Genomic DNA, 25,513 nt, shown 5'->3' with positions numbered 1-25,513 from the left:
AAGTCAACTGTGCATGAACTACATTAATGGGTTCAGCTTCCACTTCCAACTGTGATTTATTCAAACAATAGTATTTGTCGACGATCCAGGATGAATCACACTATGACAGCACATGACATCATGTTGGTATGTTACTCTAGAATCTCACTAAATCACGTCAAAATAAAAGTTAACAATTTCAATCTTCCACCGGCAGGAGTAAACACACGTTTAATGCATTTAAAATGACAAATATTCGATGTAAATTAAGTGTTAAAATCTACCAAATGAGGCGCTGCACGTCCAGCAGGGGGCAGCAAAGCACATGTTTAAAGAGCCCTTTTTTAGCCGCTGTCAGGTCACGCCCCGTGTTCTGTTTCAATGTTGTGGGTCTTTTTCATACATCCGCCACTTTGATCGTCTCTGTTATAGTTTGATTCTATCGAAATTGGAGGAAATTAAATTAGCTTCATTTAATTCGACTTTGGTTGTGGCCCCCGTACTTTTAAATTAATGGTCATTGTTTTAAAAAAAAAAAAGACTACTATCTTAGTCTATAAAGTTTGAACTGCTACACATTCATACGCTTGAAAAAAAAAAAAAGAGAATACAGAATAGAACCCCTTAAAAGAAAAACAAGCAGCTCTGCTTTTTTAATTAAATAAGTTAACCATTAGTGTTAAAACTAGTTAGTAACGCATCACTCATCACATTTCTTGAGGGATGATTTAGCATGTCTTTACAAGTCCCATCATTTATGAGTGACATTCAGGATTATAAAACGAGCTTCTCACAACAACATCATGATCATCACTGCAGTGTTACGCCATCACAGCCACTTGTACGTCAACAGTGACGTCATTATCTTCAATCTCCTCCACTCCTTCAACAGCAGTGGGCGCTCCTGAGACGGAACTATCTGGTACCTCCAGGTCTAATCCTTCAGTCTCTGGAACCACCTGGACCTCTGTTGATTGGACCTCATCCTCTGTGAGAACATCAGCTGGACTCTCCTGCCCTGGTTCTTCAGCCGGAGAGATTCTTCCGTCTTCTTGTTCTTTGACTTCATCCTCGTTCGCTTCTTCAACGGTCACCTTCGTATCGTCATTCGAAACCTGGGTTATAGGCACTTGTTCATCTTCTGCCGGAGCTGCTTCATCGGCCGATGTTTCCGATTCGTCTGAAGTCTCCTGTGGAGGAGCTTCTGGTGCAGCTTCGTCTGTGTTCAACCCATCACAGGCTACAGTTGCTTCCTCTTCAACCATGGTGACAGGAACCTCCTCATTCTCTGCAGGAACCTCGGCTGACTCACATGTACCTGCTGCTGGAGCTTCTTCTGATGTCTCAGCCATTGTATCTCCAGCCAAAGCAAGACCTTCAGCTACAATCTCCTGCATGGCCTGAACAGCAGGAGCTTCTGCAGGAACCTCTTCTGTGGTCCCTTCACTCACGACCTCTGAAGTGTGGAGCATCTCCTCAGCCATCGCAGTGACGTCAGGCAAGACTCCGTCGGAAAGAGCAGACAGAAGTGAGGCTACTCTCACCTTCTCCTCACACAAGTCCATCTCATGTCCTGGTGCATCAGCGGGTGTCACGCCTGTAGGATTAAGCTCCTCCTCTCCAGCGGAAACCATCTCATCCTCTTCACATGCACCTTGAACTGGCACCTCCACGGTGGCCTGGATGACCTCAGCTTCTGACGCATTAGTGTGCAAACTCATGTCCTCGTTTTGATGGAGATCCTCGGCTGATCTTTGCTGCTCTACTGACGCTGCCGCTCTCTTCACAGAGGAGGCTGCCAGCAGCTGCACTGCCGTGACACCGTCAGCGAAGGACTCTGCACGAGACACAAGGACATGAGAAGAAAAGCTTCTCAAAGTTTCTCCTAACTCTACTCACCTGGATCGGATCACTACCACGGCAGGGTTCAGGACTCTAAAGGAGACTACGTCACTGGTACCAACACACTCTTTTTTGATGTTGTGTCGACTGACATTCATCGAGAAGTAAAACATTCAACGCTGTGATGACCTGGAATTCCTAACTCATGTCTAAGCAAAAATAAATTTAAAAACAATTTTGATGAAGGCTTAAACCAAGAAAACTATGAATTTCTCCTTGAAGCAAAACTAATCCATTCTCTGTGGCATCTGATTTATTGACTTTTATGAGTCTATGACAGGTGAGTTACACAAGGTTTTTCAGTCAATGTTCTTTTAGTGGTGTGCCATCATTTGTCATTTTTTCATTAACCATAATAAAAGGTTTTAAGGAACAAATAAACATCAAAAAATAATCTACCTTTTTTTTAGGCATCATATATTCTTACAAAATTAACAAAGGGGAGTTAATTCCAAAGAATGTACTTCCTCTGTTTTATAAGATTTATTAAAGTGATAGTTAGCCTAAAATGTAACTTTTAATCATTTTCTCCTCACCCAGATGTCAAAGAAGGGGTAAAATGATTTATATAGTAATCCTTGTCCTTTTGAAGTTCCAGGCAGAAATGTATGTCTGTATGACGGACACGAACCGCGGCTACATTTCTTCATCCTCTTCATCCAAAAAAAAGACAATTTAAAACATGTATTTGTATGTTTTAATTTGTATTGAGAAATCTTTTGAAAAAAAAGTAAACAAGTCTGTATTTTAAGCTACTTTTTTAGCAGAAGCTAAAGGGCTAACATGCTGTCAAGTGTGTAGCATGTTAGCATGTTAGCTTCTGGTTAAAAAAACAATCTTAAAATATAGACTTGTTTACTTTTTTTCATAACAGTTCCTCATGTGGAGGCTTCAACACAAGATGGACGTTACAGACGAGCAGTATGGAGGAATTTGGATGTTTTTAAGTGTCTTTTTGGACAAACAAAAGTGGGCTTTGTCGCGCCTTAAATTGCCAAAAAGACACTTAGTCGACATGAGGGTGAGTAGAAAATTAATTTGAAACTGTCAATTTAAGACTAGAAGAGATATATTAGACTGTATTTTGTTGAAAATCCAAATATTTATGCAGAACTATTACAGACCAACCAAGTTTAATGAGAAACAATATTTTTCTAACATGATTTTTGTTGAGAAATGAATGTATTGTTTACAAACACAACCCTGACAAAGTGTATTTTATGGATTCCAGAATATACAGAGTTAAACACGTGTGAAAAACACTCGACCCTCAAAATGACGCGACAACTCAACATAGCAGCGTCTCCTTGTCAGGGATTCAGAATACGTCACTCTTGTTGAAATATACAATTATATATTATAGTAAAACGTTGATTGTGAGAGAAAATACATTGTTAAGAATATGAAATTACCGTGAATAAGAAGCTTGTTTGACTAGCAACTTAAATCTAAAATTACCAACAGTAGTGAATACAGACGACTAGTTTATATACTTCATTACTTTAATGGTTTAATCCACCATCTGTAGCGGAAGCTCAGTGACTAAATACTCGTAATATTTTCCCCGAAAGATGCTTTTATTTAAAACCTCAGCCACGCAAAAGACAAAGAACAAAAGTCAATTTTGAGGAAGTTATTTTCGCTGCACATGGTGATGGTTAAATATACTGGTTTCAACTCAACCCGATCCAACAAGAATAAAGAGTTTGTGTACAATTCTTTGCTGTGAACCCACCAAGAAAACTCTTGTACCCCCAGATTACCGACGACCGTACTCAACCACCACTATATGTTTCTGAACAGTGAGTGACTCCAGCCTTGCTTTTCAAGCGACCTTTTAGATTCTTAATTGAATTTCTTGTCTTTTTATTGGTGTGAAGGTCAGATGACGGCGAACACAACAAACGTTACCGAAACAGATCTAAAGGTTTCTGAAAGGAACTAGACTGGAGGTGAACAAGAACATGATTGTTGAGAAAATCATCAGACTATATGTGTGGGAAGGTCCAGAAGCTAGAAGTGGAGCAACACATTTAAACAGCCATTTCTGCTGCAGGAGCTACGGTACCAGTCTCTGGGTCGGCAGTGGGCTGCTGGTCCGCTGGTGTCACTTCACCCTCAGCGGTCTGGACGTCCACCTCAGCGGGCGCGATCTCTGCCTCCGGTGGAGCGTCTTCTTCAGTGACGGCGACCTCTTTCACTTCGGCCTCGTCGGTACCCTCAGAGACTGGTTCTGCAGAGGTCTCCGCGACGGGTTCTTCCTGGGCGGACTCGGCAACGGCCTCTATGGTGGTCTCCTCCACTGGCGCAGGAACATCTGGTAGAGGATCTGTTGAGAAATAAGATGTAAATGATTATAATGGCAAGAAACTGGCGATATGATGCGTATCAAGGTAAAGGGGCAACAATAAGTTATATTGATACTGTAGTTACAAGGATATATGTGTAGTATTGTCAAGTACTTGACTCTGGTGTTGCAGAATTTACAGACCACATGACTCTTGACGAAGTCGTAACTGCTTTCATTTGTTTTCAATACCCAAACATCTTTAAAAGCAGCTGGAGCCGACTGTATCCTCTCATCCTCAGTCATCACGGGTATGGACATAATGAATGCTGCCATCTAGAGGCCAACAGTTTATTGCTATACAAAAATAAACAAACACCGTAAATATTTTAATGTTTAAGTTTAACTATTTAATTTAACACTTTCTTCAATGAACTTTAAACCCCACATGCAACACTAATAGACTCAGGGACTCATTCATTCCTCGTACTATTAGATGTTTAATTCTGAGTTTGGGGGCAGAAGTGATAGGTGATTCTATTCTATGTTAATCTTTGTATTGTTTTTTATATTTTTCTTTGATCTATGTTCTTCATCTTTAGACTTAGATTGTATCATCTTGTACTTTCTTTATATTGTACTTTGTTCTTGTTTTATGAATCTATCGTCTGTGTTGCTGAAAAATTCCCGAAGGAAACCTCCAGCCGGATCAATAAAGTTTCATCTAATGTATGGTATATATATATATATATATATATATATATATACAGTATATAACTGAATAAAATCATTGAGTGTTTGACTTACGCTAAAACGTAAATCAAGTTAAAACAAGAACTGATATACCCATTTCTGTTTAAACTTCCTGGGACGCCTCACTGGCGAGATGTTTACAGCGAGACATTTGATTCCTCTCTAACTGGCCTGGTTAGTCTCTAGAAATGTGCAGGAGAAGCTGGACAGAGTTGAGTAAAGTCTGTTCTTCCTAACTCTGGATAAGAAGTATAGGTCCATTGAATACCATTGAATATTGTGTTTAAAATTTTAAATGTTGAAACTTTTTTTTACTATAATTTTGCCCTTTTTAAACATTGATCTATGTATTTAATACTTTGTATATTTAAAGATTGAATTTGTTCCTATTGAATCATTGAGTTCAATCATTTGTATATTCTTTTTTAAATCGAATTTAATTTTTAATATGTGAAAGAATTGCACTAATAAACTAATACTATATTGCGTGGGTTTACTCGGGGCACTCCGGTTTCCTCCCACAGTCCAAAAACATACAGAGATTGATTGAGAACTTGGTGAAAATGTCCATAGGTATGAGTGTGTGTGTGAATGGTTGTCTTTCTTTGTGTGTGCCCTGCGACAGACTGGCGTCCTGTCCAGGGTGTCCCCTGCTTCTCGCCCAATGAACCTGGGCTAGTCTCCATTCTCCCCGCGACCCCCATAAGGGATAAAGTGGTAGAAAATGAATCAATGAATGATTTTGTTTGTCACATACAGTCTCACTTAAACTGGAAAGTGTCTAAAACGTTTTTTATCATTTTATACTTTAAATAACATGCAAGAGTAAAACTGGAAAAGCACAGAAAAAGCAGAAATCCCACACAATTCCAACAATATTGTTATAAAACATTGATATTTGCTGTCCTGTCCAGGGTGTCCCCTGCGTCTCGCCTAATGAAACTGCAGGCTCCAGTCTCCCCGTGACCCCCATAAGGGATAAAGCAGCAGAAAATGAATTTAATGAATTAATAATATCAATTCAACCATTCAATATTCTGATGGCTCTTATAAGCTTCCATTGCATAAATTATTTTCTTATAATAATTGTAATACTATAAAAATGTTCAACTTGAATCCATTAAAAAAGGTCAAGTGATTTTTTTCATTAGTACATTTCTCCGAATGCATTTCATTTCTCCTGCTGGCATTAAAGCAAAGCTGTTCTCGTCTAAACAACTTTTTTTTCCCTGAGGCTCATGCGCACCAGCGAGGAGACACTCGTCCTCATTCCAGAGCAGGACGAGCTCAAACCGGCTGAGCAGACAAATCGGGAGCAGATGGGGATCTGAGCTGACAGGCGTGACAGAAGCATTGAGAATGACCATCTCACCGTGTTTAATATTTGGGTGGAAGCTTCGCAGGCTTGAAGCTCGTGTTAATAAAAAAAAAACACTGAACAGTACTAGAAGATAAGTGGAGTCAGTGGCAGAGACTGTGTAACAGTCGAGGTTGTTCCTGGTTCAGCTTTTGTCGGTTATCAAGGGAAGTGAAATGCAAGTTGACTTAAGCGTTGAAAGAGTGATAAGTCAGGATTCTTCGCTGGTGTGTGTGAGAGACTTGCCCTTCGTCGAGCCTTCGTCCGTGATTTTCTCCTCGTGTCGCTCGCTGTCGCCGCTGACCGTCTTGTAGGCCTGGAAACAGTAGAGCAGATGTCAACGCCACAGACCGAAGCTATTGTATTTTTTTAGCTCTCGTCAAATGAAATGTTCAGGAAGAGCCGAAAAGCAGATTTGAATCTCAGCAACTGTCTTTTGGCTCCTGAACCAACAAAATCATACAATAATTAAAGGTTTAAAATAAACGCTAGAAGAGGTATGCACGAACTGAAGTTTCTTCAACACCCTGGGTCACTTTTTTTGCCATCTGTATTCCCATGATCCTCTTGAGTCACGAAGACCGTAAAACAAGGAGCATAACTTAACTGTTGCTATCTCAATACAATACATTGATTTAAAAATCTGGGCGAACGAGAGGTTACGAGAGCGGAGTTCAAGCTAGTAGCAGAAGTAAAGACCAAAGTTTACCAACGGAATTAGAAAAACTGTAAAAAGTTATACAAAAATGAACCTTAAAAACAAAAACATAAATAGCTTTTATAGAAGTTTTTCTAAATACGTTCATATCTGTATCTTTTACCACAATACTACCGCAAAACATAAAAAAACCTACTGTGTCATGATTAGTCAAAATAAAACCAGTCATTTCATTTAAAAATGTTACATAGTGCGGCTTTAGGGCCGGGGTGGTCTGAGGCACGACACTCACGTAGGCGGCCACGGCAGCCGTCAGTCCTCCGCCACACAGGACCAGGTAGTTCATGTTGGTAGAACCCGCCGGTAAACCCAGGGCCATGCGCCTCACCGGGGCCGCTGAGAGGGAAACAAGAGAATCATTGGACACTATATGTTCCACCTCAGAGTCTCTAATGCAGTAACACAATAGTCGCACAAAAGCGCGGCCTTAATCAACGGCAACACAAACACTGAGCTTGACTTTGACAAAGGTTTGGTCCCAATCTCATTACCTCATTAGATCGTCTGTACGAACAAAGAGACGCCGTCCTTGTGTACTACAGCAGGTTTAAAGGATTGGTCCAGAGAAAGACCTGCGTCTCTAACATCGGCTCACTTTAATCTGATCTACAGGTTCCCAAGGATCGACACAAAGTACTCTTCTATGCCGATGACAGGCTGACGTACTTTCCAACCGGGGATTCTCAAGGCCTCTCCGCTGTCCTGTCAATGATGACGCCGCAACATTTCCTGATGCCAGAAGTACCAGATTTTCCTCAAAAAAAGCTCACAGAGCCTCCTTTAAAACCGCTTCAGACCGAGATCATTTTTGACTTCTCGCTCTTATTCCACACACGAGAAGATAGTCCAGACCTGCTTCGTCGCTCTCATGATGACGACTGAAACGCTCTCCTGGAAACAATCAAACTTTAGTTCCTTTGTGGTACCGACCGAAATGAAAACATGCTTTGCCTTTCGATGCCGAGCTTTGGTGCCAACGTGTGATAAAAACTTGATAATATGTGGATTTTAAGTACTCTCTCGAACCAGAGTTACATTTTTAACTTGTATTTACTTTGAGAAAACCTCTCGGAGTTGAAATGGGTTTTATTAATAAACTAATATTACTCTTCGTTAGAATCAATGTTACAACATTGGTATCGAAAAAAGCATTGTTTAGAAACCGGCATCGAAGTGAAGGTGTTGGTATCAGGTACTGAACATTTGTCGATCCATACCAAGCTCTACTTCTGACTGGATCAAGAAGAAGTTACTCCTGGTCCAGGAGACTCGGATCATCTGCTGGTTCCTCTGAAGTCCACGTGAAGCTCAGGTCATTTGTTGGGTCTGAATGGGTTGAACACTCACGTGGAACCTTCACATGGACCAGGGGTCATTTGGCGGCTCCCACGGGTCTACTTCAGCCAAAGTCTACACCAGGCTTTTCAACTTAAGACCCTGTGGGCCCAAGCAATTAGGCCTGGCTCACTGCCAACTCACCCGAAAATTATGAATGTGTTTTCAATAAACTCGATAAAACTGGAGTTTCTTCAACACCCTGGGTCACTTTTTTGCCATCTGTATTCCCATGAGCCTCTTGTGTTACGAAGACCGAAAAACAAGGAGAATAACTTTTCTGTCGCCATCTCAACACAATACATTGATTTATAAATCTGGGCGAACGAGAGGTTACGAGAGCGGAGTCCATTATGACGTAATAATGGCTTCACTCCTCAAGACAGCTGTAATCACACCCGCTTTGTTTATACAACAAGTCCCCTTGGAGAGAAAATTCGTGGATAGATGTTCGCTTCGACAAACCTCCATGTTTGACCCATCAGGGGCGTGGTTATAGTTAACATAATTTTAGCTCCAGAAAGTGTTTTAAGATCATTTTCTAATGTCAGTATTTCAATGAAAAGAGAGTTTTGTAAAAACAGACACTGATGATACAATAGAGTTCAACATATATTTAAAACATACTTAAATCTACACAGTAGTTGAACTTTAATATAAAAACTGATACATATTGGATATATAATCAAAAGAGAAATCTGTGTTTTTTCACATTAATGTCGGTTTTTAACTGTATATTTCTCATGACTCCGATGATGTGTTATATGATAATCCAGTTAGTTCAAAAGTCAAAAGCCCACCCTCTCCTCTGAAGTCATGACTCAGCATTGATCTGGTTATTTATACCGTGTTAATCCGTTAATCCCTGCAGGTTCAACGAGAGAGACACATCAAAGATGACAACACAAGGACAAGTTACATCGACGACCAGACATGAGATCGTTCTTCTGTCACGAAACCTGCAGAGACTCCGCGGGGAAGTCAGACAGGAAATTAAAAAAGTTGGAATGACTTTCTTTCAAAATAAACCATATTTTTCACACGAACGTATTGGATTTAATTCAACATTATTAAAATGTTACTCCCTTTGATTTTCCCATCAGAAAATGATCAACGCAAAAATAACTGGACTCACGTGTTCTGAATGTGGGTCTGAGGAGGTTCTGGGCCAGGGGTCCGACTCTCTGCCATGCCCTCCTGCAGAACATCTTTCCAGGCTGTTGTCTCCGCAGATTTCTTGGAGCAATAAGAGGAGAATCCAGACTGAGCTGCTGCTGCTCTGGCACCAGAACCGGTCTTTGGGTCGTGACAGCGCCACCCTCTGGCCTCACATGGAAATGGACGGGATGAGGAATGTTTTGGTACCTGAGGGTAGAAGCCTCTAGTGGTTGATGCTGTCAAACATGGTTTGGATTTGAACCAGGAACCCCAAACTTAGAGACGTGAATAACTCCAGCGACTCTTCATGGACCAGAAAATAAAAAGTTGAACAGAAACAAGAGATTTGAACCCGAGGTCAAACAACCATCACGTGTTCTTGATGTTCACCATAAACATTAAAAACGGATGAAAAGAAGCAAACTTTGATTTAAAAAACAACAACAGACAAGTAGATTCAAAAATGATGTTTTTAACAATCTAGTCAATAAAGTTTCAGAGTTTTCTTCTTTCCTGACTGTGTCTGGAACACTGCTGCCCCCTGCCGTCAGTTCGAGCTCATTGCTATTAATTATACGTTCCATCCCACATATAACGACACATAACAATATTCTTGGAATTGTTTTCCAATTTTAGTCTTACATATTATTTAAAGTATCAAATCATTAAAATATATATATTTTCAGACACTTTCCAGTTTAAGTAAGACTGTGTGTGACAAAAGAATAATTCATTCATCCATTTTCTACCGCTTTATCCCTTATGGGGGTCGCGGGGAGACTGTAGTCGATCCCAGTTTCATTGGGCGGGAGCCAGGGGACACCCTGGACAGGACGCCAGTCTGTCGCAGGGCACACAAAGACAGACAACCATTCAAACACACACTCATACCCTAAGTTCTCAATCAACCTCTGTATGTTTTTGGACTGTGGGAGGAAACCGGAGTGCCCGGAGTAAACCCATGCGGTGAGAACATACAAACTCCACACAGAAAGGTCACAAGTTGGCTTGACCTGGAAGAAAACCAGTCACAGAATCAAGAAGGAGTAAATCACAGCGCGACAGTGGCGAGGAAGGCAGGAACCTCGGTGACCGAGCCTAGGGTCATAGAGGAGAAATGAGAGGATAAAAGGGGGAGAAGAGAGGATTGAGGTCAGAAGAGACGTATTTGTGAACTGGAATAATGTACCTTTGAAATCACTTCTTAAAAGTGTATTTTCCTCTTACTTGGGTATGTTTTTCATCATAAATCAGACAGTTGCAGAGTATAAAAGGGGGAAATCTCTTTCAAATAAACATTGACAAGGAGTTTGCGCATAAGTCACAGAAACGATGGACTCGATCGGTTGCGTATCGATTATTAATGTCTGAAAAGTTTGTTTATTTTGAAAAAAGAAAAATCTTTGAACCATCAATCGACTTTTGACATACTGGTCTTGTCATTGGTGGAGAAACTGGATTTTGAAAGTTTGTTTTAATTCATAACAGCAATCATTTCTTGATTAAATTAAAAAATAAAAAACAATAACATGACTGGATCAAGTGTCTACATTTATGTACTGAAGTACCTCAAAATGACCACTGGGTGGCCAGGATCGCCACCGGGGAGACGCAACACGTTTACAAAAGTTGGTTTAAACTTCCTTTAATAGCATTTTGTCATAAGTTCAGCTGAACAAACGCGTCAAGTTTGTTTAGAAAAAAAAAAAACTACATATGTTGAGCAGAGAATGTGGCACATGAGTGTCGCACTTGAGCAACACTCACGCGACACTGACTCACTGGTTGGTCACGCAAACACAACACGAGGTTCTCTCTGCTCAGTGTGACCGTCGTGGTCCCTTCGCTAACGTGGGGCCCCGTGGAGGAGCTCAGGTGACCCCATTAGTGCCACTCGGGCGAGGAACACACTCGACGAGACGATTAAAAGTGTACAATCGTGTTTTATTTGTAAATAAACATTTGAAATAAGACGATTAAATGTGTAAATGTCACAGTCCTGTGTCGCTCTATTCACAGTCTTTAAAAAGAAGTACCTTCAGCAGCATGACTCGGCACCTTTCTCCACGCTCTTGTCGTCCACGAGTCTGAAGGAGCCGCCGTGAGGGTCAGAGGTCGGCGTCTTCTGGCGCTGCAGTTTGGCGCCCACCGCCATCACGACGTCCTCCACGCTGTCCCGCTGACGCGCCTCATCGAGGCGTCGCCCGACAAGCGTCTCTTTGGCCGACGTCTCGAAGAACATCATGTCGTGGATCTTGGCGAAGTTCCTCGCCGTCTCCTGGCTCACCTGGCCGCGGGGGTCGCCGTCGTCGCGCAGGTCGCTCTTGTTGCCCACCAGGAACCTGAAGGTCGCAGAGAGAACACGAGCGTCAACCTACGCTGGTTAGAAATACTGGTGACAGGTTCGACTGACCCGGAACTCGGGGTTAGTTGAACCTGAACTACAAACCACCAGAGTTTTCACAAACAAAAAACAATATGTATAAAGTATTTCATGTACAATCCATTATCCTTTCATCCATCCATCCATCCATCCATCAATCGATCCATCAATTGATCTATCCAACCATCCATCATCAATACATCTATCCATCGTTCCATCAATCGATCATCCATCAATCTATCCATCCATCTATCGTTCCATCAATCGATCCATCAATTGATCTATCCAACCATCCATCATCAATACATCTATCCATCGTTCCATCTATCCATCGTTCCATCAATCGATCATCCATCAATCTATCCATCCATCCATCCATCCATCGATCAATCCATCCATCATCAATCTATCCATCCATCCATCCATCTTTCAATCTATACATCCATCTATCGTTCCATCAATCGATCCATCAATTGATCTATCCATCCCCCATGAATCCATCCATCCATCCATCCATCATCAATCCATCCATAAATCATCCATCAATCCATCCATCCATCGTCCTATCGTTCCATCAATCTATCCATCCATCGTTCCATCAATTGATCCATCCATCCATGAATTGATCCATCGATCCATCTATCAATCCATAGATCTATCCATCGATCTATCCATCGTTCCATCAATTGATCCATCCATCAATCTATCCATCCATCCATGAATTGATCCATCCATCTATCTATCTATCCATCATCAATCCATCCATCAATCTATCGTTCCATCAATCCATCAATCGATCCATCAATCGATCCATCCATCCATCCATCCATAAATAGATAACATTTTTATTATTTTCATTTCTATCAAACATTCCCTCCTGGATGTTTTTTGAAAAAATGTAAAAAAATGTTTTTACATGAAATATGGATGACGAAGCTCCTCCATGTTTACCTGGGAATCTCTTGACCGAGCGAGTTCTGTCGACATTCTTCGATCCAGGCGGCGATGCTGCGGAAGCTCGCCGGACAGGTGACGTCGTAGACGAAGAGGATGGCGTGGACGTTGCGGTAGTAATGCTGCACCATGGATTTACGGAAGCGCTCCTGCCCGGCCGTGTCCCACAGCTGCAGCTTCACCACAACACAAAGGTCAACCAATCACTCGAGGTCAAAATAAGTTTTCGTTGAGAATTTGAGGACATCTAGAGACATGGAAGCACAGACGTCTTAATGTTGTTTGTGTTGGTGGAGACACAAAAGAGAAGAAAACACAGGAACTTCCTTCTTAGATCTAGTGAGTCACAGGAAACAAAGCAACTGTAGGTACGAGAGTCAGTTGTGACTCTTTTGCATTGTTAGCCACGGCTACATTAGCATTTTTCCATCCAACAGTTAAAACGTGTTCTGGAAAATCTTCATGACGCTAAAAAGTTTTAAATAGTTTTCTCCAAAACAACTTCCACAACAATTGAAGTTTACATCTCTAGTTCAGTTTTTGCGTAGGTTTATCTTTTGCGGAAACTCAATTCGGCTCAGCGCAGCTCAGGCGAGCGTGAACAAAATAAAAGCGTCCAAAACAAACACGCTAATGTTGACGGAAGTGAAACAAATCCTGTTAAGACTGTGACAAATACATTTCCTGGAGCAGTTTTTAAAAAATATTTTATTAGAATTTCAGTTTGACCTAAAGATGTTTTTTTAGGGTAAATAAAGGAAGCTCGAGATTAAAACGTACAAATAATAAGAAACTTGATTATTTACTCTAGTATAATATTCATTGGAATCCCTTTAATAATATAAATTAAACATTTTAAATCATTGATCGTCTGCTCGCTTGTAATATGACACAAGTCCAGTCCAAATTATTATAAATGAATCAATAAAAATACACAGTAATTGTGTTTTGTTCATACTAATATGTTTCTATGGCATTTAAACTATATTTATATTCAGCAGCTGAACAAAACCCCGAAAAATAAAATAAACTCAATACACGGTTCGATACACGATTGAAGTGAATCGTTTGAAGAGTTTCTTACTTAATAAAACAACTAGAATAAGTAGAAAATACAAGAAGAAAACTGAAAAATGACATTTAAAGTGACATCAATTAAAATAGTTAACGGATCAAACACTTTTAAAAAGGTTTTCATTTTACCTTGATTTTCCCCCCGTGGATCTCCAGGAGTCTCTCTCGGAAGTCCACGCCGATGGTGGCCTCCACCCTGCAGGGGAACTCCCGCGCGCTCAGCCGGTGCGTCAGGCACGTCTTCCCCACCGCGGAGTCTCCGATCAGCAGAACCTTGAAGGTCCTGCAGCGGACCAGCAGCGAAGAGACGCCGGACAGGGAGCTGGACAACTCGAGCGAGGACTCCATGGAAGAAGAAGAAGTTCTGAGGTGCAGACGCGACACTTCCGTTCGCGAGCAGGTGTTGATGGGAAGAGACGTGATCACAGCTCTGGACACCATTTTATTTGCTCGTATTTCTTAGTTAAAAGATGGAATTTCATCACTGATGTCAACACCAGAGAAGATTTAAATATATTTTTAAACAATAAAAACGATCAGTCTTGGCTGGTTTTGAAACCAGAAAGTTATCCAAGCGGGTTCGTTTCTGACAGTTTATTGCCCCCTGCTGGCACATCAGCGGCACCGCCTTATCTAATTTGGTTCAGTTATAAAACACACATTTAATCAATCATCTCGAGTTTATTTATCGATAAAAGATGTGCTATTAAATGCCTAAATAGAAATCACAAAGTAGAATTAAAATGAAAGAAAAACTAGTCTTGAATCTTGTCTGGAGTCAAGTTTAAATAATTTAATTAAGTCCTTTGAACCCAAAACTGAACACTTGTAATCGTCCAGTTTTAAGGGTATAAAGGCATTAAAATAGTCTTGATAACCTTCAGACTTAATTATGAAAATAAAACAAACAAACACTTAAACCAAAGCCAGCTTCATCGTAGATCATTCCCGTTTTTATTCAGCTCCCTCATACATAGCTATAGAAAAGTCGTTTTTTTAAATACACCAAGAAGAAAAACAAGTTTTTTTTTTCCTATTTGGTTTTAATACAAAAATCCAGAGATATCTTACATCACCATCTCAGATATCACCTTTCACATTAGAACCCAAATTTGGAAGATAAAAAGGGGAAGAAAAGAGATGGAAATGGTACAAAATCCCAGACACTTGAACTGGTGATCGGAACCCGTCGGGGAAACAGGGGCATGAAAGTGAGCCGAGGAGAGTGGATGTCGTGAAGAGGTGCTCTTGTCTCATATTGCTGTGATCCGTCTATGAAAACAACGTAAGCTCTGATAAATAAACCTTTCCCTGCTTTGAACTCTGACCCCCACCCCCCCCTGACTCCGACACTTGACATAATGGCCATAGTCTGTCTTACAGCCACAAAGTCTCTGTGGACACCTGGTGTGGATCCTCGCAGGGTCACTCTACGAGCATCACCTCGTTATACTGGGGTCCAATTGTCGTTAAATTAGTTTGTGTCTAAAAGGATGGCGTGGGCAACGATGGGACAGCAGAGTCAAACTCCAACGGTTGGCGTGAAGCATCGACTACAAGCCTTACAGTGCGTCTCACAGTTTGACCCAACAACAGTTCGTTAACAAATTGAAAGTCGGTAGTTTGTTTAAAAAAAAAAAGTAAAATGACCATCCTGTCGTCTTCCACTTCCCCTTCTTAACCACAATATACACAACTGCACACATGCTCACACACTCGCTCTCACAGACACACACACACACACACTCCTGATTTTCCACCATATGGGAGGGAGCCAAGCCATGCCGGGTCAGACCCAATTAAGCTAGACCAATGGACGAAATGTTTATTTCGATTTCCGTGTCTGGTTTGACAAAATTGCTGTCAGGCGTACCGCAAGGCTCCATGCTAGGCCCAATTCCTTTTGTCATCTGCTGTCGTTGTTGTTGTTGTTGTTGCTCCGTCCTGCTTACATCTCATTGGCGAGCTCCTCAGTTTCAATGGACACGTCTCCATTGGCAAGCTTGGAGCTCTCTTCGTATCCAGGGGGCATGAAAGCTAGCGTGTAGGGGTAAAGCTTGTGACACTCGGCGCGGTACAACTCTGCTGTTTCTTTGCAGTCCCCAAATACGTTGCTTCGAAGAGTCTCCAGGACATCAGTGCAAATCTAGGAGGCAAGGGTGTAGATTAAAGCATCACCGGACACAGGAATCAACCCTCCAAAAGATTCGCAAAGTGAACAAATACCAGTATTGATCCGTTCTCCAGTGACTCGTCAAGTCCAGTAGCCAACTCTGCCGCCTTGGTTTCAGTCGAAGGATCCATATACACCATCATTTTAGCAGCTGAGGAGCGGTGTGCAGCATGAGACGACGCACAAGGCCAGGAAAGCTCGTGGACGACTTACCGGCCAATCTGTGTGGTATGGAGTTGGAGTGTTTGCTGAGGTACGCCTGGTTGAAGCTCTTTGCATTGCTGTCCCCGAACAGCCGGGTGATCTCCTGCTTCAGGACAGTGCCCACGACTTCTGGCAGCTCTTTGCTCTCCGACACTGGACACAAAACACTTGGTGACGACGGGCGGGGAAGACGAGGGACCCTGAGACCCGTGGACCAACGTTGTTACCTCCTTTGAAGAAGCGGACTAGACACTGGTGCAGCCATGGGTGGTCGGGGTCGATTGCCACTGCCCGCTTCACAGACTGCAGCATCAGCAAGTATTTGTCTGACAGAAACAAGAAATGAAAAGAGTGTTTTGATTGTTTATTTGGTGATAACCCCCTGTTATTAGTTAGTATAACCACAGTTCTATGAATGGTATTTGCCTCATTGTAGTGCACACATGAACGGTGTCTACTATCCACCTTAAAAAGATTATTTGGTTCATTAAAATTGAAATGAAATTCCTCCGACGACAGTGCTAGGGATGTACAAGAAATGGGAGAAGCAGCTTGAGAAAGTATCATTACTACTGTTGGTCTCAACTGCACGTCATGGCTCTGGAACGGCTACTGTCTAGATGTGTTGCGAGAGTAAACAAAAGTTGATTATCTTCTGAAATAAAAGACTCACCTTTTCTGAAGTAGATCTCAAACGCCAAGAGGTGAGTGTCGATTTTGTTCTTGACCAGGTGCTTCAGAGGTATGAGGAACTTGACGGCTTCTTCCAGTGGACTTTCTACCTGTAGGCAGGAAGTCACAGTTTGAGTCGACTCTCGCACGAGGGGCTTTTTTACCACGGTCCGACTTCGACTCACCTTGACCAGTTTTTCAGGAATCAGCTCTTCTTTTGGGCCGCCGATCTCCTCGTCATCGTCCTCCTTCTTCTTCTTCTGGTTCTTGAGCTGCTTCTCCTTTTCTGCATTCTTCTTCTCCTCCTCCAGCTGCGCCTTCTTCTGAGCTCTTCGCTGCTTGTTGCGGAGTTTCTTGAGCTCTTTGTCCGACAGGTTGGCTGCAGGAACATCAAAGGTCATTGTCTAAACCTTACATGGGCTCGTGAGGGTCCGTGACGGTCCTCACCGGTGTCGGCCTGCAGCTCCTTGCTGTCGTCCGTCAGCGGACTGTCGTGCAGGCTCAGGTAAATCTGGATCGCTGTGACCGCGGCCTTGTAGTAGAACGGATGCATCCGGAGCACATCCTCCAGCTTCAACAGGTCCACGTACGAGCGCAACGTCATCTTCCTCATGCAGTAGGTGTGGAAGTCAAACTGGTCGTCTGTGATCTCCACAAAATGCTGGGGAGGCAAAAAAAGCCGAGCGTGAGCTTGAAGTTTACCCATGATTCACCTCCACAGTCTTACCCTTTCAATCTCGTGGCACTTTTTCAGTGCGTCCCCGAACTTGTTCATGGCCTTGTAAGCGAGCGCACACTCGGTCTGGAACCACATGCACTGCATCTCGTTCAAGTTCTCCACCGCAGAGGCTCCCTCCTGCACACCAACACAAATGTTACTCTTTTAGCACTCTTAGACATTGGCATCATTTTCTATTTACCAAACGATCTCTAACTGGAAGTAAGAAATTCCTATTAAATTCCTCTTCTTCAAACTTCTTTTACCATCATGGGAAGTTATTTCGCCGACTTGGCTGAGGAGTTATGAGACATGCATCCACATCTCAAACCCTTCATGGCACCGATCAAATAAAACTGAAACTGACCACCAGCATCACGAAATTTGTTGTCACAGTGAGATGGAAGGTTGCCCTTGGAATGCTGGATACTTGGTTGAGTTATACTTCTACCCCCTGACCTTGATCCCATTTTATGTCGTGTATGACTTCGATAAGCTTTGATTGTCTTAGAATCTCTTCCACATAATATTCCCAAAATGCTGTTTACAACTCAAAAAAGTAATATATGTAAAGGTATTTGATACTATAAACTGAACTGTTCAGAAACAAACTTTTTTCCTCACCCGTGTGAACTTTGAACACATCTCCTCGGCCTCCTTGACCATGCCCGCCTTCAGCATGTACTTGGCACACTTGGAGTTTATGAATCGGTCAGCGGTGTCCAGAGCCTGAGCTTCATCCATCCACTGAGCTGCCTCCTTGATGTTGCCAGCATGCTGCGGAGGAGGTCAAAGGTCAACACCTCCGAGCGTGCGCTAACATGAAGTCGTGAGTTACCTTGTAGATCTTGGCTTTGATGAGGAAGAGCTCGATTAGTGTGGGCGTGCTCTCGATGGCCGCGTTGATGTACTCCAGCGCCAGGGTCTGTTTGCCAATGACGTCGTAGTGCTGAGCCAGGAAGTACTGCACCCAGAGCAGCGTGGTGGGCGGCTCTTCTTTGCCTTCGTCTGTGAAGCAGCAAGAAGACATCAGCTCGGTGCTGCTGCCAGTAAACCGCAGACTCTCTCCTTCTGCTTCTTCTCACCATTTTGGCTGAACAGACGAGAGCTCTTTAATGAGGTTTCGAACCCGACCACCAGCTCCTCAATGATGGCCACCTGCGCAGGAACACGGGGGAAGAGTTCAGACACCGCTCGAGAGCATTCACAACACGCCGTTAACTCGTTACCTTTTCCTTGTCGTTGTACAGAGATTTGAGAGTGGTGAAGACGGGCGGACAGCCCTTGCTGAAGTTCAGCCTCAGATAGTGGTCCAGACACATTCGGAACTTCTCGCCTGTGAAACGTAAACATTGAGTACAGGTGTTTCATCGACTGTATGGTGCAGCACGTCAGGCATCAGACAACAACCACTCTAAAGAGAAACACACTGGGATTGTTGTGGTTGTACAGCTTTGTGTATACAGGGGGCCAATGTTGTGCCTGATATTGTATCCGACAGAATCTGTAATCACAAATCACCCAAGAGTCCTTTCATTCCCGTTCACTATGAGTGCATTAAGACTCAGATCCTGACGGGGGTGAAGGAAGTTTGATTAGCATTTCCTGGGGAAATGTTCCGCTGCCACTGTAAAGTTGTCTTTACAGACATTATGGGGTTAAGGCTTTTGGCATGGTGGACTTAAATCTCTTAAGTCATCCGACGTCATGAAAACGAGTCCAGTCGGAAAAAGACGGGAGCATTCTTGATTGACAGGCAAATGAATCACCTTGTTTACAGCAGCAGAAGCAAGACGTCATCTGCACCGAAACAAATCCCAAAGATTTATATTTAACTTCAACTACCACACTTTGGGCAAAAACCCATCCAAACAAAAAAAATATTTGGGTTGGAAAATTTAATTGGCAACTGATGTGTTAATGTAATTGTGTCTTAAATTAATCTTCGACCTCTATTGTATCATCAAAATTCTCTTTTCATCGAAATATTGACATTAGAAAATAATCGTAAGCCCCGCCCACTGAAAACAGTTAATTTTTCTGGAGCTAAAATCTTATCTTTACATCTAGAAATGTCACTGCCTAAGGGACACAAGGGACTCGTTGTATAAACAAAGCGGGGTGTGAAAACAGCTCGCTGGAGGAGAAGTGAAGCCATTATTACAGCATAACGGACTCAGCTCTCGTAACCTCTCGTTCACCAAGATTTTGGACGGGGGAGAACTTTATAAAGTAATAACTTTAAAACTTCCTTATGAGGGACCTACTGCATCTTGGAGAGGAAGATTCAATATTTGAAAGATGCGAGTCAGGAAAGTTTGGTTTTCACATACAGTAAGTTGCCCTTGTTTACCACAGATAGTGATGAGCTGATGAAGCTTCATGAATCATGGCATTTATATTTTTTACCTCAGTAGAGGCTTTAAAATCACAGGAGGTTGCATGAGAATTCAAGAATTACGCTGACTTGGTAATTGGTTCCATTTTTCTGTTCACCACAACAAATGCTCGTGTTGCGTTTATATTTCTGGAAATAAAATGTTCTCAATTATGATTTAAATAGTTGCTCAAGACAAAAGATTCAGAGCCAGCATTGATAAAAGCAAGATAAAAAAACAATGCTTGGTGAAGCTTCATCAGCCCATCACAAACCACAAACTGTTTTATGAACACAATCCTAAAATGGAGTTACTGTCAGAGAATATGAAAATGTTTGCACCATTAAGGAAGTTGAGTGGTAATCTGCGGGGGACCAGGCCTTTAGGGAACTTCTCCCAGGCTTCCTCGTAGATCGTGTGCCTCTCCTCTACACTGCCTGCACACATGAAGATGAAAACATTAACACACCAAGTAAAAGAAAGACTTTTTTTATAGTAAATCAAAAGCTCATTTTGATTTGTTTAAGTTCGGTCCCATACTTGGTTTCTTGGCATTCTCCAGCCCATGGTAATAAGACCAGTTCTCAGGGTTCCTCTCCTGCAGGCGATGGTAAACTTCTGTGGCTTCGGTCAAACGCTCCAATTTCAGCAGTAACTCTCCTACACACAGAGGAGCAAGATGGATCAAATGAACGTCACAGATTGAGTTAATGATTCAAAAACTAATCAAAACAAATGTGTCATGTCTTGTGCCGTCTCTGGGTCAAGGTGAACAACAAGAGATACCTCAAGCCTTCGGGTCATCTTGACCCAGAGCCAACAAGGTTTAATATGGGGTCGGTAACCCACCTCGCGTCTCTTCCACTGCCAGTTTGTCGCAGATCTGCTTCTCGTAGTTGGACAGATGCTCCAAAGCCTCCTTGTTGAGTCCCGCTTCGCGAAGTACCTGGTTCTGGTACAGAAGCAGCTCGCTGTACTCGTAGTCGACCTTGTCTGGAGACGTCTGGACACAAGAGACATTGGTTACAGACACATAGTATCTGGGACCATAGTTAGGTCTTGAAGACTGCTCTGGAGTCAAGACGACTATTATCCATCAACTCAAACTCAGCAACTGCAAACAAAAGTACCTTGACCATCACTCACCTGTTGTGTTTTCCGGAACTCTTCAATGATCTTGGCTGCCATCTCATAGTCTTCTAGAAGGTGATAGGCTATGGCGTAGCCGATCCAAGAGGCTCTTTGTGCTGGACGTAGCTGCAGCAGCTGATAGCGCGTCTCCTGCACAACATTGAAGTTAGTAAAAAGAAGACGGAAAACCCCAAAACCCAGACATTTCTCGGAATATTAAAAATCGCTCTCACCCTGTAGCCCTCCAGGTCCCTCATCTGGATCTGGAGCATGGACAAGTCACGGAGAATCTGTAAGTTATCCTTGTCCCACTTCAGGGCATTACGGTAACACTTGATGGCCTCGTCATATTTCTTATCCGAGCGCTGCAGCAAACCATACACGTGCCAGCCTGAGACATTTTGCAAGTTAAGGGAAAAAACAAAAACATATACAATACATTTTCTATTCAATGGATGATCCAAATACATTCAAGCAATCCTTCAACTGATGTGTGCACAGGTTTCCTCTGCCATTTGAGACAAAGTGAACCAGGCAGACAAAGAGGATATGCTGACTCAGCCCAACAGAGACAACACGGTCGTGGTGTCTGCTGCAGCAACACATCCCGGCTTAAAGTCAAGAGTGTTTTTCGAAACAGAGAACAAAGGAAACTACATATCTGAAGCATGTTCTGCGGCTCAACTGTACATGTTCAAGGATACAGACGTGGCTCTTGAGGTCGTTGCGGAGGCCTCTCCTCACCAGTTCATACGCCTCTTCCTTCTTCCCGAGACAGTTGAGGGTCAGGCCCTTCATCGCGAGGGTTTCTGCATGAGAAAGATGCTGTTAGCGACAACTCCCAGTGGAGAGTTTCTCGTTTTGAACACTTGAACTCCCACTTACCTCCATGTTCTGCATACTTTGGGTTGGACAGAATTTGTTTGCAGAACTTGAGCCCATTTCTGTACTGTTTGTGTTCGTAACATCGCTGATGACGGAAAGAGAGTTGTTTTAGTAAAATATAGTCCTCCATTCAAAACAAAGTATCATTTTAATAGCTCATCGTTTAGTGTGTTTCAAGAAATATTTTAAAAGAAAAAATGTAACAAACAACTCCAATGTAGTGACATATAGTAACAGAGTTCTTTAACAAACTATTTAAAAATAACAATGGATAAGGTTGGAAGAAAACTACACCTGATACAATAGGTGACAAACGCACGCAACAAACCAAATCATGATCACAGGCTCCAAAAGCCAACAAAATGTAACCACCATCTCTTTAAAAAACTGAAAGTTTATGCCACTTTGAAAAAGAAAAGCCGTATTGGAGGTTGAGAGGAAACTAACACTGCCCAGACAGCGACTCTGGTGAACATTTTTACCACAAACTTTACTTCCTGTAATACCAAACCTCCAAAATTTCAGATATACACATTTAACCAACTGATCTTGAGCTCTAATTTTTCATCTGCATGGTTTTCTGCTTGTAAGCATTTGTACAAAAATAAATCAGGATATTCAACAGATGTCAAGAGGAGAATAAACTGAAAAACATTTGACCTCATGTTAAATTATATCCATAGAGATGCATTACACCCATAGACCGCTTTGAAAGACGACCATCAGACGCAGACACACGTTCATGCCCACACACTTTTGTCATCTGGCAACGAGTAATTGATTAACCCACTGCAACAATGGATGGATGTGGCTTGCACTGCTTATCCTGCATGCGACATTGGCATTTGAAGAATTGTGTTAAATCTTGTTGTGTGACCCAACTGCAATGAAAACTTGAATTTGTAAGCAGCTGCACTGTATTAGTTTGACAGTGACCGATGTGGATCCAGCAATCGTAAAAGTAAATGAGGAGTCGTCATGCACATACTTTCACGTTACAACACAAACCTCACTATTCTTTTCTAAATTCAATGAGCATTATTTAAAAGATGACCTGATAACAGGAGAGGGTTTAGGTGATACTCATGTTAGCCATTACTTCAGAGATCCCTATAGACATTGTCCAGCATCATTATTCAAGAACAGTAATTCAATTTCATTTAAGTTTCAGATCATAACAAATCATCTCAAGGCACTTTATTGGAGAAGACGGCAACAGATCACAACAAATCATCTATGAGTGTGACTGTGTTTTTTTTGTAACATTTCCTGTATTTTCTCATTCATATGCTACATTGTGTGACCTGAATCTGACCCAGATTTGATGTTGAGTTCTTTATTTGACTTATTGCAGAGACTTCTTCTTACTCTCAAAAACATCACCTTTATTGTACTGTTGGCAATACTGGATTAACATTTCAACTGATGACTTATGTTGGAACACTGACCAACCATAACAACCAGCAACCTCAGGCCTACATCCCAATTTTCTCTAGAAAAGAAGCAGACAAGCATCCACTTTTTAATTATAATTCATTTTAAAAAAGAACAGATGTTCATTTTGTCTGATGCAGCCCGTCAACAGCAAGGGTGAACCATTTCAGTAGTCAGTGACTAGTCAACTTATAAATAGTCAGTTTTCACTTTGATAAATATGAATAATGCAAACCAGAACTATGCATTTAAATAAAGCAAGACAGTAGAAACTGCATTTATACATAGGGATGAAAGTAATAGACATACAAAGATACAAGGAATTGATTTTAAAAAAAAGGAACCTTACAGGGCAAATAAAAAATGGAACCAATTACCAAGGCAGCGCGCCATCTTGAATTCTTTTGGATTTAAAATCCTCCTGTGCTTTTAAAGCAAACAGCCCTTTACTGAGGTAAAAAATACAAGCTTCATCACTATGTGAGGTAAACAAGGGCAACTTGTGAGAAAACCAAACTCTCCTGACTTGCATGTTTCAAATGTTGAATCTTCCTCTCCAGGATGCAGTAAGTCCCTCATCATGACCATGTTTTGAACTTAATACTTTGTAAAGTTCTGGGTGAAATCTTAGCGAACGAGAGGTTACGAGAGTGAAGTCACACCCTGCTTTGTTAATACGAGTCCCTTTGTTTGGAGACTTCCAGGATCGATGATGCGGGGTGACAAACCTCAATGCTTGACAAATCACAGCAGAGTGGGGCGTGGTTATGGTATACATTTACAGAAAAACTGTTTTAGTGGACGGGGCTTAGGCACATTTTGGAAATTCAAATGTTTCAATAAAGTTAAATAAAGTTTTGTTCAAACAGACACACACTGATGAGTACAATAGAGGTGCAAAGATTAATTTAAGACACTTATATCTACACATTAGTTGCCCTTTAATCTAAAATTCCGCGTGTCAAGTGCTAAACATTTTTCGAGAAATGAATTCAACACATTCTTCTTAATGTACACAAACTTTTGGCAACAGTACACAGACATACATTAAACAACGCTCTGCATTCCGTACGCATGACCAGTTTAATATTTGACAGGGAGGCACAGACCAGAGTCAGATTCTGACTTTGGGGAACAGAATGTTGACCAAGCATGGACCTGATGTTGCTCCTCCATAACAACTCATGTCGCTTAAATGGCTGCCCAGCCTGCATAACCTCTCCCAACTGAGGACTCTTGCGGCAGAGAAGTAGAACTCGCAGTGGTCAGCTTCTAACGTGGCACGAGTTTATCAATATAAAACAAAAGTAACAAACCAACTGTATTCCCAGAAGAACTCAGCGAACTGTCCATGTAGCAACAACTATCAACAAGCCCAGAGCAGGTGAGAAGTAGCTCCAGAGGCTACGAGTGTTAGCACGACTCGGGTTAGCATCTGACCGGGTCTAAACATAGCGGTCTGCACGCCCGGCTCATGGAAGGATTACACGCGAGGCGGTGCAGGACGACGATGGGACGCGAGGGACGAAGCTCCAGAGCCGGGTTGTGTCTGCACGCTGGACACACTCGGAGCACCGCGCTAGCCTCACAGTGACAGCGCAGAACAGGGCCAAGCTAATGCTAACAGTCCGCCGGTGGTTCTGGAAAAGCGCCCGAATTCTATAATAACGTCCGCGAAACCCGTCCGGACGCGGAGGGGGTCACTCACCAGGATCCTCTTGAAGAGAGCGTTCTCTTTCGGTGGCAGAGTAACTGTAGGCATTATTGCAGACGAGCTTTACTTTCCACCTCGACCTCAGCACATGTAGCTAAAGTTAGCACTGGCAGAACAGACCACTCGATCCCAGAGCAGGCGCGCTGCTCCGCTCGACTGCTCTGGGATCGACTTGTTCTTCACTTTTTGACTTCTGTGCCATTCATTCATACTTTTCGTGTTTTCTTCCTCACGCAAAAGTGTTTCACAAGAAATATTAAATCGCTTATTTACTACATTAAGAATTGATTCATTATAATACACG

The 25,513-nt window shown here is 42.2% G+C and overlaps 3 protein-coding genes across 3 annotated transcripts; all 3 read right to left on the bottom strand.

The window, feature by feature from the left end:
- Positions 1–800: 800 nt before the first annotated feature.
- mgarpb (mitochondria localized glutamic acid rich protein b) lies at positions 801–9,587 on the bottom strand. Its single transcript, XM_087779414.1, has 6 exons — positions 9,467–9,587; positions 7,229–7,332; positions 6,525–6,594; positions 3,921–4,210; positions 1,896–1,914; positions 801–1,816 (listed from the first exon to the last, which is right to left on the bottom strand). Exons 1-6 carry the CDS (start codon positions 9,537–9,539, stop codon positions 801–803), a joined length of 1,572 nt encoding a protein of 523 aa, XP_087635540.1. The 5' UTR covers positions 9,540–9,587.
- A 1,912-nt stretch (positions 9,588–11,499) lies between these two features.
- On the bottom strand, positions 11,500–14,248 carry LOC148088909 (ras-related protein Rab-33B-like). Its single transcript, XM_087782820.1, has 3 exons — positions 14,030–14,248; positions 12,824–13,002; positions 11,500–11,831 (listed from the first exon to the last, which is right to left on the bottom strand). The coding sequence occupies exons 1-3, from the start codon at positions 14,246–14,248 to the stop codon at positions 11,528–11,530; spliced, it is 702 nt and encodes a 233-aa protein (XP_087638946.1). The 3' UTR covers positions 11,500–11,527.
- A 674-nt stretch (positions 14,249–14,922) lies between these two features.
- On the bottom strand, positions 14,923–25,348 carry naa15b (N-alpha-acetyltransferase 15, NatA auxiliary subunit b). Its single transcript, XM_087801133.1, has 20 exons — positions 25,204–25,348; positions 22,062–22,146; positions 21,881–21,985; positions 21,410–21,567; positions 21,192–21,326; positions 20,895–21,048; positions 20,586–20,705; positions 20,387–20,482; positions 18,897–19,003; positions 18,753–18,825; positions 18,506–18,675; positions 18,292–18,444; positions 17,677–17,805; positions 17,397–17,610; positions 17,135–17,328; positions 16,951–17,059; positions 16,505–16,603; positions 16,287–16,430; positions 16,127–16,224; positions 14,923–16,046 (listed from the first exon to the last, which is right to left on the bottom strand). Exons 1-20 carry the CDS (start codon positions 25,255–25,257, stop codon positions 15,849–15,851), a joined length of 2,595 nt encoding a protein of 864 aa, XP_087657259.1. The 5' UTR covers positions 25,258–25,348; the 3' UTR covers positions 14,923–15,848.
- Between the last annotated feature and the right edge of the window lie 165 nt (positions 25,349–25,513).

Source organism: Callionymus lyra, chromosome 1, assembly GCF_982586985.1.
Source record: "Callionymus lyra chromosome 1, fCalLyr1.hap1.1, whole genome shotgun sequence".
Taxonomy (NCBI): Eukaryota; Metazoa; Chordata; class Actinopteri; order Syngnathiformes; family Callionymidae; genus Callionymus; species Callionymus lyra.
This window is presented reverse-complemented; position numbering and strand designations above follow the sequence as displayed.

Bases quoted from the DNA above. Each gene is read 5' to 3' on its own strand.
- naa15b (XM_087801133.1), bottom strand. From the start codon at position 25,257: ATGCCTACAGTTACTCTGCCACCGAAAGAGAACGCTCTCTTCAAGAGG. The intron at 20,706-20,894 runs GTGGGTTACCGA...CTCTGTGTGTAG, and splicing joins GGCAGTGGAAGAGACGCGAG to GAGAGTTACTGCTGAAATTG. The intron at 16,431-16,504 runs GTAACAACGTTG...TTTTGTGTCCAG, and splicing joins AGTCCGCTTCTTCAAAGGAG to TGTCGGAGAGCAAAGAGCTG.
- mgarpb (XM_087779414.1), bottom strand. From the start codon at position 9,539: ATGTTCTGCAGGAGGGCATGGCAGAGAGTCGGACCCCTGGCCCAGAAC. The intron at 6,595-7,228 runs GTGAGTGTCGTG...TACTGTTTCCAG, and splicing joins CGGCTGCCGTGGCCGCCTAC to GCCTACAAGACGGTCAGCGG. The intron at 4,211-6,524 runs GCAAGTCTCTCA...ATTTCTCAACAG, and splicing joins GGACGAAGGCTCGACGAAGG to ATCCTCTACCAGATGTTCCT.
- LOC148088909 (XM_087782820.1), bottom strand. From the start codon at position 14,248: ATGGAGTCCTCGCTCGAGTTGTCCAGCTCCCTGTCCGGCGTCTCTTCG. The intron at 13,003-14,029 runs GTAAAATGAAAA...GTTGTGGTGAAG, and splicing joins TCCACGGGGGGAAAATCAAG to CTGCAGCTGTGGGACACGGC. The intron at 11,832-12,823 runs GTAAACATGGAG...TGCGACCTTCAG, and splicing joins CTCGGTCAAGAGATTCCCAG to GTTCCTGGTGGGCAACAAGA.